This window comes from Canis aureus, chromosome 14, assembly GCF_053574225.1.
Source record: "Canis aureus isolate CA01 chromosome 14, VMU_Caureus_v.1.0, whole genome shotgun sequence".
Taxonomy (NCBI): domain Eukaryota; kingdom Metazoa; phylum Chordata; class Mammalia; order Carnivora; family Canidae; genus Canis; species Canis aureus.
Genome location: NC_135624.1, coordinates 21,466,564 through 21,483,663, shown reverse-complemented (window position 1 = coordinate 21,483,663; position 17,100 = coordinate 21,466,564). Strand labels below are relative to the sequence as shown.

The 17,100-nt window shown below is 40.4% G+C and overlaps 1 protein-coding gene across 4 annotated transcripts in view; it reads right to left on the bottom strand.

Moving 5' to 3' along the window:
• Positions 1–17,100, bottom strand: part of MAL2 (mal, T cell differentiation protein 2) — a 66,398-nt gene that overhangs the window by 40,156 nt on the left and 9,142 nt on the right. For 3 of the 4 annotated variants that reach the window (XM_077847050.1, XM_077847053.1, XM_077847052.1), the window contains exon 2: positions 12,020–12,190. In XM_077847050.1, the coding sequence (XP_077703176.1) occupies positions 12,020–12,190 (171 nt within the window). Of the gene's footprint in view, positions 1–1,534; positions 3,791–4,529; positions 4,686–12,019; positions 12,191–17,100 lie in introns of those variants that run through there. The other variant, XM_077847051.1, reaches the window with a different exon arrangement.

Here is a 17,100-nt window from a genome sequence, read left to right as displayed (position 1 = left end):
GTAGATGATTCCTCTCTATAAGCCTTACATCCTAGTGGAGAAGAGGACAAATGCAATAAGTAAATAAAATATATGTTGTTCAAGCTATATTTAAAATATATATCCTAAGTGCCTAGGAGAAATGCAGGAAAGGAGAAGAAGGCAGGCTGTTGTGAGATTGAAGGTGACAACTGGGCAAAGTTCCAAAGAGGGTGAGGGAGCAAGCCATGCAAGTACTTGAAGGGAGAATGGTCCTGAGAGAGCAACTAGTATTGACCTACTGCCCAGGGCACAGCTTAGGACTCTCTCTACAAAGATAAACTTTGAAAGCATTAAAAAAAATCCATATATGTCCTAAAGATGATCATCTCCCCTTAAACTCTGGACCCCTACCACATGAATATGTTATATTATCACCTGAGACGCTGGCTCACTTAATAGCAAACTTGAAGCATAATGTTAAAGATAGAACCTTCGTGATGATGACTTAGAATTCCAGATTCTGGCACAGGCAGAGGTGGAAATTCAGAGTTTATATATAAAGATCGAATGGTGTATCTCAGACTAGAGAACCCTTCTGATGTCAGTTCCGGAGCTGACTGGGAAGCCAGGCTAATTCAGGAAAGTGCTGATATAAGGCAGTGCAGGAGACTGAAGGGCCTGCACTCCAGGCCAGAATTACTGGACAAGAGAAATAGGCAGTCAAGCTCTTCGGGGGCCTCTGTGGACCAAAGTTGCTGGATTTTCCCCTATAATGCAGGTCTGGCCTGAAATCTTACAGCCAAACTCATGAGTCCTTGGCTAGGACAAAAAAGTTCTAAAAGATGGTATCTACCACAAACAAATTATATTAAAAATTCTGCTAAAAACTTCTTTAAGGAGGAAAAGGGTTCTCATTTCCATATAAATGAAATATGTAAAATCTTGAAGAACTGAGGAATGCAAAACCATTAAGCACCTGGACTTTAGAGCCAGACTTCTGGGGGTTTCAAGTCTATTGCTAGGCACATGACCCTGCATGTCACTTATGGTCTGTGTTTTAGTTCCTTCATCTTTTTTCAAAAATTTAAATAGGCTGCATGCTCAGCATGGAGCCCACAACAGGGCTCCAACCCATGACCCTGAGATCAAGAGCAGACCTGAGACCTTGAGTCGGATGGTTAACCAACTGAGCACCCAGGTGCCCTGAGTTTCCTCATCTTTAAGAGGAGATACTGTCTACCCCTCAGAGTTGTCATGATGAGGATTAAATGAGCTAATATTTGAAAAGATGCTGAGACCCTGCCTGGCATATATTAAGCAATATAAAATGCTTTTCAATAAAACAGAGTAGAATTTAAACTTCCTTTAAAATATTACTTCCAAAGACTTACCTCTTTGACCTTCATCAAAGAAAAAAGGCTCACTGACATTTCCTGAGAGACTTTTACATAGAAATGTTTAAAGCCGAACTTTTATATATTGTGGGTCTAGAAATTCCAAATCTGTCAAGTTTATATCAAACCTTTCACTGAATTTCAAAGTGAATTGTATAAAAAATAGATGACCAAAAAAAGATTATCAAATGAATACTTTATTAGAGTCATAACACTTATAAAATAAATTTCTTTTCATCATGGAGTTACCAGATTTTAAAACCAACACTCTCATTTCTACAGCATATATAAAGAAATTCTCAAATGCCATAATTTTTGTTCAAGTGCTTTGTCACTCAATTCACAAACCCAGAACACGATTAATCTACAAATATAAGTATTCACAGTCAGATGAGTTTTAGGCTTGGTTCTTAATGATCTAGAAGCAATCCATTTACAAAAGTGCCACTAAAGCCATTTCATGAAATCATTTAATTTAATGCCACCAAGCATGGACCTGTTATACTTTGGAAACAAAAATAAAATCTCACAACTAAATCTAGCAGACTAACTTTGAATGATTCCAACTCGAATAGACTATATATCCTTATGGCACATTTATGACTTTGTAATATACAATTCATAATACAGGTTTAAGTGTGTGGTATGAAGCTAGAAAAACCAAGGAAGTCAGATATTATAGAAAAGATAGGACATGAGTATAAAATCGTAGACTGATTTTTTCTTGCCACATATTGAAACACAGTTTATATCACAAAGCAAACTCTAATAAAATTCTTCCTTCTAGGGGATTATTACATAAGTAGCATCTGATCACTGAGCATTGATCATGTTACTCATTCAGGATTGTTCTGCGTTCCATGAAATCTAATAGCACAACTTATACATGGCACTCTTATGGGACGATTCAGCCAAAAAAGCAAAGGGCTGAAGGTTTTGACTGGTCAAAGCCCTCTTTTCCCAGAGGAAGCTCTTCTGGGGTAGGAGAGAAGTATCTTGCTTTGGACAGTGTGGTGGGAGCTGGGACCTAACTCTTACTTGGTCTCCCATTCAAGCCATTTTTGGCACCTTTCCACAACCAGGGTCTCTAACAGATGCATTAAAATATTTTCCGTGCAATTCAGCCAGGGACAAGTTCTTATAATGGCTGTTGTTTTAAAACTGATTTTATACCAATGTAAAACAGCACAGATGTTGGGACCATTATCAAAACACGTAAAAAGCTACAGCTTTAAGTTTTATTTAATACTATATCCAAATTTAACTCAGGAAGTAATGTTAAATAATTAGAAGTTACAGGTTAACTCTTCTATTTGGTAAAGCCTCACATATCCACACATAATTATTCATATGTTCATGCACAGGACAAACAGCTGTATTCTGAAGCATAAATAAATCCAAAGTAAGACTAAGTAGCTAGATACCAGTTCCAGTAGTGGTGAATGGTTTCTCAGGGAATCTCATTTTAAGGATGCCAGATGAGAGGTTTGCTTAGTTGTTAAGAGACCCTTAGTTTGATTAAGCAACTAGGATTTACTTCATAAATTACATTTCCTGTACCCAAGACTCTGCTTGAATTCGTCTGAAAAACTATCCACCACTTTAAGGGTAAGTACTTGACCATTAACACAAAGGCAATGTGATTATTGCATAATGAGGCTAAATATTATGTTTTATACCTTTCAGGATCAGTTCAATAAAATACATAACATATAACTAAGGTTTTATACCAGAAGTTGGCAAACTATAATCTACAGCCCACAGGCCAAATCCAGCCTGCTTCCTGTCTTTGTGAATAAAGTTTTATTGGGACACAGGCACATTCATTTGTGTATGGCCTATGACTGCTTTCACAAAATAACAGCAGATTTGAATTGTTGCAACAGAGACTGTATGGCCCACAAAGCCTAAAATATTTACCAACTGGACCTTTATAGAAAAAGGGTGCCAATCTCTGTCTTATATTAAAAGACAGAGTGCAGTGGGAAGGCTATTTAAAACGTGGTTTCTTTCTTTGTTTTTTAAGGAAATTTTAGTTACCTATTAAAATTAAGGTTTAGGTGACTCTAAACAAAAGAAATACCCCTTTTTTATGAGAAATATCTGTATATTTTATGGATATAAAGAAAATCTTCTTTAAAAAAGAGACAAATGTAAAATTAAAGGCCATTTCTCTGTTTAACATCATAATACAATTAAAATACCATCCATGAAATGAACCAAAACTTGTACTTTGATTCTCTCTGTATACTAAACAAATTACTTTTGGAATGTTGTTCTATCTGGACAAAATGGCATCTATTTGATCAGACACATAAAGTAGACAAATGAAACTAACACAGGCCGTTAGTTTCTAAGGAGTGTTACGGTCGCCATCTTCGTAAAGCCAGACCCAAACTGCAACCATAACAAGCTGTTGTCACAAAGGCAAAAATCTAAGAAAAAAGGAACAAAAGCTCACATCAGATATATACCACCAACTTTAAGAAAACACTCATCCTAAGGAACAACTATCTGAATACCTATCAACCTACCTAAAGGTACTTCATCATTTATGAAAATGGTTTATATTCATCTTTTTTGATGATTTGTACTACTGTTTTACCCCCTTGCATCATTAACCCTTCTTTTAAACATTCTGGCCTCTAATAATTTTCTCATTTGTGGATAGCCTTAGATTGAACACTTGTTCACATGCTGGACTCACTTATTAAATATTTATGAAACCCCCAACACAATATTCAAAAATTCATTATGAGGTGTCTATTCATACAGTGATTTCATAGCCAAGAAAAGTGCAACTATCAGAACTTGAGGATGTATCAAATCCTTCCTGGGACAATGGGAAGCAACTTCAGAAGAAAACCTGCAGAAATGAATCAACAGATTGGCATGGGAGATAGTCCTGAAATCTGCACTCAACCCTGAATTTCTGTCCTTACTTTTTGACAAAGATTTCTTAAGCATCGACTGTGTGTACATCAGGACAAGGGTTCTTGTCCACAATAGGAGGGGTCAGAGCAGGACTTAGCTCCTCAGGTTTGTCTACAGAAAAATAGCTAGTATATATATAATGCTAATGGCTATTATTAGAGAAAATGATTGCTGCCCCTAGAGTTTCTAGGAGACCCGGGGAGGGGGCTGTGCTGGTACCCTGGACTCATCGACACTCACTGTGGCTGCTACGTTTATGTTATACTGGTTATCGCTCAAGAGCGGCTGCACCACCATGGTCGTATTGCAATGAAGATCATGCAGGGATGTGGCTGCTGCTTCCAGTAGAAAGGCTCCAAAGTAGAATACAAACACTGTAAAATGGTACACAAAATCCTGAAAGAGGAGGGGGAAAAAGACACCTACAATTAAAAGTATACTTTTTTTTTTTCTGTTCCTTATTTCAGCTCATGAGGTTTAAATTCAGGAAGGTTAGAACTTTTAATCAAACAATCTTTAACCATATTTACCATTTATTCTGGCTCCTGAGCCATGTCAAGCTATTCGAATCCAAATGAAAACCAACCAACGATCTGCTATAGTCGGCTGCTTGGCAAAACTGACATACTGAATTTTATAGTAAAATATATAATTTTACAACCTTGTTATAGTTATTTGATAATAATTATAGTATTACAGTATATCATATAGCTATACGATAATATACATACACACATTTTATAATTAGGCCTTTTATTTCTGAGCAATTTTATTTTCATCCATAGACTATCACCCCATACACTGAAAAATGCAGGAGACCTATGACATCATAGAATTCAGTAACATATCTCCTGATATTCCAGAAACACAAATTATATATCATATACTTTGACAAAATGTATAGGAACTCTCAAAAGTCAATTGTCATAAGGTGATTTCATATGTTGCTGGCATTGTGAGGCATAACTCTACTGGATTTCACATTGTCTTACATGAACAGATGTCTATCAACAAGTCGCTGTGTGTATATTTGTCAACAGCTGCCAGATACCCGGTACATTACATCCATTATCATTTATCCTTACAACCACCATTTATTATTCCTATTTTACAAACAAGTGACTTCTTTCTTTCTTTATTCTTTCTCTCTCTCTTTCTTTTCTTTCTTTCTTTCTTTTCTTTCTTTCTTTCTTTTTCTTTCTTTCTTTCTTTCTTTCTTTATTCATTCATTCATTCATTCATTCATTCATTAAATGACTGTTTTAAAGCTATATAAACATAACCTTTTGAAAGAACTCAAACCCACATAGGGCTGATTCCAAAGTCCGCTTTCTTTCCTCTATCAAACTGTTTGTTATTGATACGGCAACATTACAGAGAAAGAACAGCACGCTGCTTTTGTAAAGGCCCGTTCAGCAAAACTGTCCATAGGAATTATTCTTACTCTGCCTAGAATAGTAAGGAAAAGTTAACTCACCAGGAGTGGGAATTCCAAAGGTAAATACTAAAAATACGTTGTACTTAACATTTCTAACTTATAAAAGCTGACTCACCAATATGAATCAAAAGATTTAAGAACAATGTCACGCACTGATCACGTGTCTAATCTATAGCAGAAATGCTTAAACACGTGTAGCTATGCAACAAACGTTAATTGATGAAGGTCAAAGTCCAAATGTTATGACTTTTAGGAATTACAAGTAACACACCTGGATCTCAATTAGTAATAAAGATTGAAAGAAAAATATATTTAAGATCATTAGACTGAGGTGGACTCTCGAAAGTGGCTCACGTTACCTTAGAAAGGGCAGGAAAAGTCTGATGACATGGCCTGCAACTCTTGGTATAATGAGGTCCTCACCTTCTTCACCAGCCTTGGCTCATGCCACCTTCCCATCCCTCTGAGCATCAGCCACTTCAACCTTATTTTGGTGCCAGGAAATACTCTATACCTCAAGGCTGATGTTCCTTATACGCAGTATGGTGTGGCTGGAAAGACTCTTCCCACAACCAATTATCACTTGCCCCTCCCCCCACCCACCACCAACTTTCTATTCCTGCTAATTTTGACTTCTTCCTCCTTTTCAGTAGTATTGGAACTGATCCATGGTGAAGGCTTCCCTATCCAATCCTTTTCCTTCATCTTTTATGGGTGTTGTCATCCAATAAACTTCTTATATTCCTAACTCTGTTTGACTTGGGCCATGCTACCCATCTGTCCATATTATCCTAGGGCCACATGTATCCTAAAGTGTTGGTGTAAAAGAATTGAATTCATGGCAATACTGGTGAGAGAAAATCATTATGCAGGCTCCTGGACTTCTAGAGTCAGGCAGGCAACCTGAAGTGGAAACTTACAGGTCTTTGTAAAACAGCTCCTGGGCCTTGTAGCATCCGTAATTATGTACTGCACACATTCCCCTTTAAGAAAGAACCTGGCATTCAGCTGTGAGGAGTCTACTTAGCTGATGACTTTGGCTTCAGTGGGTTGGGGATCTACTGCTATGTTTGAACCAAGGCAACATTCCTCCTGGCAGTCTCCAGCTACTAATGGTACAGTGGGGATACTGGTGCCTGGCCACTTTTAGCTACTATAAGACTCTTAAGGCAAAGACTGTGCTCTTGAGCTTATCGTTAATTTGGCCAAGACTGTCAATCTGCATCCCACACTAAGACTTTTCTGTTTTACCCTATTTCCTTCCCTATTTCTTTTACGGGTATTATCTCTTCTCTTCTCCCTCAAAAAAAAATCTCTTGCACTTTTTTATTTTCTTTTCTTTTTTAGAGAGAAAGAGCATGAGCAGGGGGGAGGGGCAGAGGGAAAGGGAGAGAATCTTAAGCACACTCTAAGTTTAGCATGAAGCCCGACTTAGGGCTCGATCTCATGACCCTGAGATCCTGACCTGAGTTGAAATCAAGAGTCAGATGCTTAACTGTCTGAGCTACCCAGGCATCTGAAAACCTCTTGAACTTTTAAATTCATCTTACAGTCTGTTTCCCAGTGGACCTGAGATGACAAATATGCTCTTCTAGTACCCTGAACACTCCCTGCTTGACCATTAACATCATTTTGATTAATGCATCAATTGTGTAATTATTTTTTTTAAGATTTTATGTATTTATTTGAAAGAGAGAGAGAAGATGAGTGGAGAGGGAGGGCAGAGGGAAATGGAGAGGGAGAAGCAGACTCTTGCGGAGCAGGGAGCCTGACATGGAGCTCCATCCCAAGATCATGACCTGAGCTGAAGGCAGACACTTAACCGGCTGAGCCACCCAGGCGCCTCTGTGTCATTATTTCTTTACTGACACTGTCTACTACAACAAACTCTTTGAGAGCCACTACAAGCCTGTCTTGTTTACTACTGTATTTCTAGGGCCTACTATAGCACCAGGTATGTATTAGGTGCTCAGTCCAGATTTCCCACCACCAGAAAGCCACACCCATGTTTATATTTGGCCATCCTGGACATTTTATTCCAATGTCTGCTACATGGGGAATGTGTGTGAGAAGGGCTTCCACAAATTTTTGCTCATCATTTTGGACAGCACAGGTTGTTCATCCAAAACCAGTGGTTCTCAAAGGTAAGCATGCCTCAGAATCATCTGAAAAGCTTGTTACAACACAGACTACCTGTGTCCCACCTTCTGAGTCTCTAACTCAGTGTGTCTGAGTGGGACCTGAAAATCTGCATGTGTAACAAGCTGCCAGGTGATGTGGCTGCCGCAGGTCAGGGACCCCCCTTTGTGAACCACCTGTCCTAAGTCCTTGGCACTTCCCCATCAGCAGATGGCCCCATCCCCTTTCTGAGTCTCATTTGTATACCCTTGCTCTTCTGCCAAACTTCCTAATATTCACACAGCCCAGTGCTCCCCTCTCTTGTCTTCACTTTTTGCTCTGGTAAACAATCTTAAGCATAGCTCGATTTTTTTTTCAGCAACAAATGACTATCCCCCATATTCATATCTTAAGCCCATGTTTTACTCTTCAGGTCAGATTTTCACTAACTAGTTTTAAAATAAAAGCTATGCTGTAAATAGGGGGATCCTGGTTTCCCCGATGGCAGCATGAAAAAGGGACAATGGCCACACCAAGTTTTAGCTTTCTCAACAATGAGAACAATAATAGGAATTGTCATAAAGATCAAATAAGTAAATGAATGTCAGGACAGAAAACATAGCTCGGGACATTCACAGTATTAAGTGAAGTCCGAATAGGCAAATGTATGCCACTTACTTTGGGGGAAGAAAGTGAAGTATGTTTAATTGTACAGGATTTTTTTTTGTAGCTCTCATTTTTCTAAAATATATCTTTCCTTCACATCCCACCTCTCCAAAAATGGAAAATAACTATGGTATCTCTTACTTAAAGTTAGGCAAAATGGTATTTCCTCTCTACAAAAAAAACAACAAAAACAAAAAACCAAAAAAACCACCTCAAAATCAAAACCTGCTTCTTTCCTGAAATTAGAATAGGGCAAGTTTTTAATATTTCAGATATGTTATTATATATATTACATATTATATTTTTAATTCTTCACTTACACCAAAGCTAGAAAGCCTTGGGGAAAAAAAACTGAAGACATTTACCACTACAAATGCTAATTCAACCCCATAATCAACAAAAGCTCGAAGCTATGAATATTTTAGTTAATATCTCACAACAAATACTTTTAGAAATAAATTCTTTTTTTTAAAGATCTTATTTATTTATTTGACAGAGAGAGCATGCATGAGCATGGGGAAGGGCGAAGGGAGAGGGAGAAGCAGGTTCCCTGCTAAGCAAAGAGCCCAATGCAGGGCTCGATCCCAGGGTCCTGGGATCATGACCTGAGCTGAAGGCAAGATGCTCAACAGACTGAGCCACCTAGGCACCCCAGAAAATAAATGCATTCTTTCTTCCTTTATGCAATGCATACAGGTAACATTAAACTGTTATCACAAGGGGAAACAATTATTTTTTGAGTGGTTAATGTCTAACAATTCCAGAATGCAGCAATTAAAAATGGTCACCATCTGTGGTCAATTCCACAATATGCATGGCTAAAAAATTTTCCTCACTGAGAGTACCCAAGATATATTTCAAAATCTACCAAAAGCAACTAAGTGATCAGAAATGACCAATCATGTGGAAAAAATCTCAGAAGGGGAGAAAGAAAGGAGCCCTTTCAAATATGGCAAGTGTTTAAGTCAACTCCATGAGAGCATAAGTTGGCCCTCTGAAAATGTGCCCCCCAAAGGAGAAAAAATGAGTGGGAAATATCAGAAAGGGAGACAGAACATGAAAGACTCCTAACTCTGGGAAACAAACTAGGGGTGGTGGAAGGGGAGGTGGGCGGGAGGTGGGGGTGACTGGGTGATGGGCACTGAGGTGGGCACTTGACGGGATGAGCACTGGGTGTTATTCTATATGTTGAACACCAATAAAAAATACATTTATTAAAATAAATAAATAAAATGAAAGTGTGCCCCCCATGACAAGGCTATGCAGGGAACACCACTCACTTGCTGTGTGCTGTGTTGCTACCACCGCTTTCTCCCTCAGTAACAGTGGACTATCCCAGCTAAAGAACCACAGGATAAACTCTGCTGGTGACCTCTGCAACAGACAGGTAGGTCTTTCCAATTCTGGTTGCCCCTTTCATAAAGTGGTTTAATTAAAAAAAAAAGCACACTCTTATATTTTATTGTCGGAACACCAAGTATAACATTACACATGGAAGAGGGAGACCACATATTTAGGAAACCTAATAAACTTATGAGGATATTAATGATGTACTCAATATCAAAAATTAGACTCAATATAAACAAAAGGAAGAAAGATGGTATGAACATATGTCTAATAAAACCAGGAGGGATGTTGGAAAAATATTTAAACATTGGTATAGTATGTGCATCAACCATTAGAAGGAATGCTGGGCAGTGCAAGGGCCCCAGAGACTTAGTACTTTGCCAGGTACTAACCCTTTAGTTGCTAGGCTACTAAGAAGTCCAGGGAAGTCCCAGAGGAAGACCAAGGGTGGCAGGGAGCATAGCACTTGGGAAGAGGTAGTAGGTTAGGGCAATGACTATGTATTAACCAGAACTAAAGGCTATACTGGTACATGCTGGGCAAATACCATCTTTGAACTTAATATTTACAGAGCTTGGTGATGCTTACCAACAACATTAGGTATTGATTGATTCATTCATATATGATTATGGGAAAGCCAAGCACTTAGAAAGAGGAGATTAAGCAATCCATCTGTAACTTAAATAGAGATTTCTGATCTTCCTCACTTGACTAATTACTAGAAACATTTTCTCATCATTTATGAGAAAGCAAGGCAAAAATGTGGGAACACACTGCATCAGGAACCTAAGAAACAGAACTTCCTCTGTGTGTGTGTGTGTGTGTGTGTGTGTGTATGGAAATAATTTTTTGCCTTAAGTTTTTATTTAAATTCCAGTTAGTTAACATACAGTGTAATATTAGTTTTAGGTGTACAATTTAGTGACTCAACAGAATGACTTTCAACATTTCAAACTGCAAGCCTTGGTATACTTACAGAATTATGATGATTATTGACCATCTACTATAATCAGATACACAGCTGATAAGTACTTTAGAATACATTAATTCCATTATTCCTTAACAGCATTTAATGAGGCAGGAACTATAATTACCATTTTACAGAGGAAAAAATCGGAAGTCATAGAGGTTCAATACTTTGGCCAAGGCTACACAGTTATTAAGCAAACCAGACCTAACTTCAAAGCCTGTGCAAGATGATAGCCCTTACACCATACTTCCTCCTTTACACTAACCATCTGCCCCTAGGCTGGTTTAATGGGCAGCCACATCTACTCGACTGCACTGCTGATAACATTCGGGATGATGGTTCTCTTTACACTCTGTAACTAAGAACAGTTTTTAATAAGCCTAACATCCATCCTAAAGCTGGTGAATATAATGTTACCATACCTGAAAATAACTAAATAAGCCTGACGAAAGGCCTGATCTAAGTTTCTAACCACCAAACTGACTGAAACCTAGGTGAGGTGCTTCATGAATTTCATTAAAGCTTTGTCTACCACAGATTGGAATTTCAGCTCCACTGGCCATTTTGAAATAGTCTCAGAGATTGAATAAGCATAAGCATGAAAGAGGCCCCCTATATGATATGGGAAAAGGGAAGTAAGATGACCCAATTTAATGGTGTCATAATTTTTAAAATTATGTTGATTATAAATTTACTTTTTAAAATTACCAATTCTTATTGATTTAGGACAGGAATTAAAAATAAACTATCCCCTTTTCTAAGTATTTAGAGAGTAGAATATATAGCTGCTTGTTTTCTGAAAAGAATGTATGTATTTAATATCTAAAGCAGAAATCAATGGAAAATTTCAAGATACCTGTCCCAGCATCCATCTCCCAAAGGCACCTCTTCAATGGTTCAATAACTGTAATGCAATTCATTTGTTGCATGAAATTAAAGAGTCTTTGAGTAAAGGTCATCTAACTCATCAAGGAGTAACAGAAAAATGGCTCGGCTCTATTGACAGCAATTACATAAACTGGGATCCTGCTGTCCAGCAAGCAGCTGCACGGCAGCACAGCGGACCGGCAGTCAGACCTTTTCTCTCTCACTGGAGGCAACAGATAGAACAGGGGATCAGGCATTTCAGGACAGAGGAAGATATTTATACGTTTCTTGCATTTTCCTGAAATAGACTTAAAAATCCCTTACCAGGAAGTTCCAGTTGGCATCAATCTGAGTCACCATGCCAGAGAGGAACACGCCCAGGAAAAGGAGGGAAAAGATGAAAGCTGTCACGGACACGAACATGACCCATCCTTGTAGCAGAGGTAGAGGAACGTTGGAGGAGGCGACCAAAATCCAGACGAGTCCCCCAAACAGCTGAGGGAAGGAAGAAAGATGTCACATGTGTGGGCAGTAACTGAACATGCTCGCACCCCTGGTTTCTCCCCAGACCCCTGCACATGTCCCGGCCACCCCATTCACTTTCCTCTCTCCTGATGTAGGCCACCGGCTTCCCTCAGGGGCAAGACCAGTGCTTTCTCTCTCGGGTGACCCAGTCCACACTTGTCTCTGCACCTGCTTTTGTGTTGGACTCATCCTCAGCCCATGAACAGACACAGAATTCTTTCATTACCTAAAAATAGTTTCCTCTGACCCCTGTTGCCTAACAATTTCCTTTTCAGTCAATCATTTATACAAATTCAGCTTTGCTTGGTCCCTGCCTCCTACCTTGAGCTCTGACTCAAACCACTGGCTTCTGCTCTCACCATGTCTCAGAGAGTTTATCAGCAAAGATCAGTCATAACTTTCTAACTTGTCACTTCTAATGGCCATGTGCCCGTCCTTATCACGGCCTATTTGTACATGTGGGATTATTACCTCTCTGTAGAATAACAGCCGCAGCTGCTGTACATGGTAGTAAACAAAACCTACCTGATTTATTGATACTCTTCTATGTGCTGAGCATGGGAATAGGTACTTTGAATATTCACAGATCTAATACCCAGTAAACACCTACTGCCTGTCAGGCACTGTTCCAGGTCCTGGGAATAAGGTGGTAAACAAGCTATACTTGGTCCCTGCCACCAGAGAATTCAGTCACTTATAGGAAAGAGACATTTTTTTAAGTTTTATTTTTTAAAAAGATTTATTTATTTATTTATTTATTTATTTATTTATTTATTTACCACTTATTTGGAGAGAGTAAGTCGGGGGCAGGGGCAGGGGCAGAGGGAGACAGAGAAACTCAAGCAGGCTCCGTACCAAGTGCGGAGCCCAGGGCGGTGCTCCATCTCAGGACCCTGGGATGATGACCTGAGCCGAAATCAGATGCTCAACCAACTGAGCCACCCAGGTGCCCCAGGAAATGGACAATTAAGCAAGTGAGTAAAATGCTGCTTCACACATGTCACCATTGGGGAGATTCTGGGCACCGCAGGCTCACAGATTGAGGGCTCTAAAATCCAGAGCTGAAAGCTCGGGAAACACTCCTTGGAGGCAGCCACCCAAGGGACAAAGCTGGAGAGTATAGCAGCCCAAGGAGAAGGTAGTTCCGGGGGCAGGAGGGGAGCCCTGAGGTGATCTTGTAGAGCTGAGGGCAGAGTTCAGCACAGCGGGAGCAGGAGCGGCAGGTGCCATGCGGGGGATGCCGGAGGTGAGAGCTGGATGCTGAGCTCAAGGGTCCTGCAGATCCACCCACGGAGGCGAACTTCTCCCAAGGCCGGTGGGAGGCCACAGGACCCCTGAGCAGGAATTGGCGTGATTCAATTCATATTCGGAAGCTTCTCTCTGGCTGCAGGGCCACAGGGCTAGAGAAGAGAGGATGTGGGCCTGAGGGACCATGGAGGAGACTGCGACAGCCACAGGGCACAGCCCAGATTCAGGCAGGCAGCACAGAGGGGAATGAGCAGATTAGACAGAAATGAGAGGTGGACGTGGTGGCAGGAGGTGACTGATCAGATCAGCAAAAGAACAGATAAGGAAGAAACCCAGGTTCCTGGCTCAGGCAACTAGGAGTGAGGGAGAGATCACAGGAGGAGAAATGATTACGGGGTAGAGATGGTCAGTTTTATGAACCTATCCACAGCAGCCTCCTCTAAGGTACCACTAAAGTGATACAGGCTACACATCCTTTGCATGGCATCCCAGGTCCCTTATGCTCTAACCTGTCTTTTGCCACTAAGCCTCCCACATTTTACATTCAAGAAAAAAAAATCCATAGTCCAAAGACAAAACGCTTTCACATCTGAGAGGCCTGACATATGCTGGCCCAGAATGTCATTCCTTCCCCATGTGTATTTGAGAAACTGCTGTTCATAGCTCATCTTGAAGAGTACATCACCCCAAAAGTCTTTCCTGAGTTCCACTCCATGCTTAGGTACCTCCTTATCTCCTGGGCAAGCTCCCTATATGGATATTTTACACTAATGAGAAATACTGTAACTGGATGTCCTGGCTTCCCGTCCAACTGCACTATGAGACCTTCTTGGCAGCCAGCTGCCTGACAGGCCTCTGCATGCCAAGCCATTTGTCCATCGACATAATGATCCCTTCCTATCAGTCAGGCACTACCCTAGATTGGTGATCCAAAAGCCTAGGCAAGTGGAAATCAATCCCCCTTCCCAATCACACGCAGACACACACACACACACACACACACACACACACACACACAGAGGTCATATCATAGAAACATATCCATCTGGCATGCGGGAGGCCCTCTAATATTTGTTTAGTAAATAAACTCCAAGTTTCCAAGAACAGCTGGAACTCTACATATTAAAAACCAATAATTATGTGTGTCTTGCCTCTTAAGTACCTAGATAATATCCAAACTGCAAATTGCACAAATCACTAAAAGTTAAAGTTGCAAGTTTTAATTCAAGTTTCTAAACAAGGGCCCAGTCATACAATTCATTGCCATTTTGAAAAACATTTTCAAAAGCATAATAAATTATCACTTGAGTATGATAACGATAGCACCAATCTAATAAATTTATAATTGTGGTTGCTGAGGTCCTAATTTCAAATAAAAAAAATTAACAACACAGAAAGTTTTGTGAAATAAGTCTAAGTCATGGAATATTAATGCACACTTAAAAATTTAACCAGAACCTTATTGTAGCTATGAAGGAAATAATGTTCCCGGTAAAAAGATGCTCTACTCTTTCATACTATTTACTAAATATTTGAAGGTGATAAGATCTTCAAATCTTTCCTTTCTTTCTCACCATTATCTTCCTGGTAACCTTTTCTTACTCACCCACTACAAATAATTTATACTAACTACTCCAAAGGCTATTTAAGAAATATATGCTGCTATTAAATATCTATTAATTAAAGAGCCACCTATTGAGAATTGAGGTGCAAGTACACAGGGTAATAGAGATCAACAGGCCATGTTTATTAGGGGCAAGCTGACTGAGATAGAAAAGCATAATTATATGATATAAGGATTATGATAAATTGACCCTCTGAAGAAGAGTTATATGATCCCCTCGAATTAAGGAGAACATTTAATAAGCCCCGACTGGACCTCAAACTGGTTGGCCTCAAATCTATTGCCAGGCACTGTAGAAGAATACTCAAGAGAAAAAAAGAAAAAAAAAAAAAAGGCGAGGTTCTGTCTCCAGGAGCTCTAGATTAGGGAGAAATAGACACCATCAAATCTGATTCAGGAGCAGATTGTGGTGAGTGCTATAAAAAGAGCTCCACACAGTGTGCTCCAAGAGGCTGGGAGTGGAGAGAAGAAATATAATGGGAGGCATCGAGAGAGGGAGGCGAGGGAGGCGAGGGAGGGGAGGGAGGTGAGGGAGGCAGGGGAGGCAGGTTTTCAAGCAGGCTTTCAAGGCAGACCAGGGCTCTGACAGCAGATGCTGATGTGAAACAGTATAAATGAACCATTCTTGTCATACTCAAAATTACAGCCCTTCCAACACCTCAAAACCTTGGAAAGGAAACAAAATGCTTATATGAAAAGAACAGATTCCCTTCCTCATCTGTGGTGTGTGTGTGTTGCGTGGGAAGGGGGCAGGCAGGGGAGGAAGGCGTAGGAGTGCCCCACCCCACCCCAATCCCTGGCTCCCTGAGTCTGTGAAATCCAGACCGGAGTCCAGCTCAGCAGGGCAGCTTTGGTAGATACAGGAGGGTCAGAGAACAGAAGCAAGGCCCGCCTTCCTCACTGCAAGACTGTCACCTTGGTGTACAGGCCACTGGGGCTTTGACACAGTTCTTTCTTCCTTGCTTCTGGATTTGCCTTGGCCAAAGCCTACCTTTTCTCCCTGAGCTTCCCAACCTGGCTCCAACTTTAGAAACTGATCTTTTGGTTAAGTGTCTACCTTCGGCATCAGTCATGATCTCAGGGTCCTGGGATTGAGCAGGAGCTGGAGGTGGACTCCCTGCTCAGTGGGGAGCCTGCTTCTCCCTCTCCCTCCACCCCTCCCCCGCTTATGCTCTCACTCACTCTGTCAAACAAGTAAATTAAAAAAAAAAACTGATCTTTTAATAACACTTCATTAAGTTCTCCTTAACGGTCATATATTTATTTCATCTAATTCTTGGCATTACTAAGCTGAGGGCATTTACCAGCCATACTTAATTATTAGCATCCCAGTTTAGCGCAGGTGACTCTGGAGGGAGCCTTGTTTTTGGGTGAAAAGCGGAGCATAAACATGGTTAAAATCTGAGAGAGAACAGTTGATAAAGTATCGTAGCAACTGCACAGTACACACACTGTGAAAGAGAGTGGAATGCCATGTCTGCCCACGTTTTCTCCTCTTGGCTCTGACTCCACATTCTGACCTCTTGTCTATCACTGCCTTCCATCACCCTCTAGTGTCCTAAAAGGCCCAATAATTACATATAAAACTCCCCAATGTATCACATTTTGACATTTCTTTCAGGAACTGGTAAGTTGGGGCTTAGGACTCCAAGCCTCAAGCTCTAACAAAAAGATGACCAGACTTCCAGGTATGGTGCAAAGGCAAACACTCCCTAGGCATAGGTATCAGCCTTCCGTGGTGACTCAGTTCCCCCTTAGCCTCTGAGCTCAGATTCAGGTGATGTACCTGAGAGACACCGCGAGCGCTCAACTATGTGCCGAGCTGCAGTTATTTAATTGCTACCCATTCCTAAAACCACACATCTCCTCTGTGGCTTACCATATGTTTATCGCTTTCATTTGGCTTCTGCGGCCCACAAGGGTGTGACTTGATTGAAGCCTTCCCATAAGAAAGCCGTGGAAGTTTTCATCTACATGTCACACTGCACCGAACCTTCCAAGTTGGACT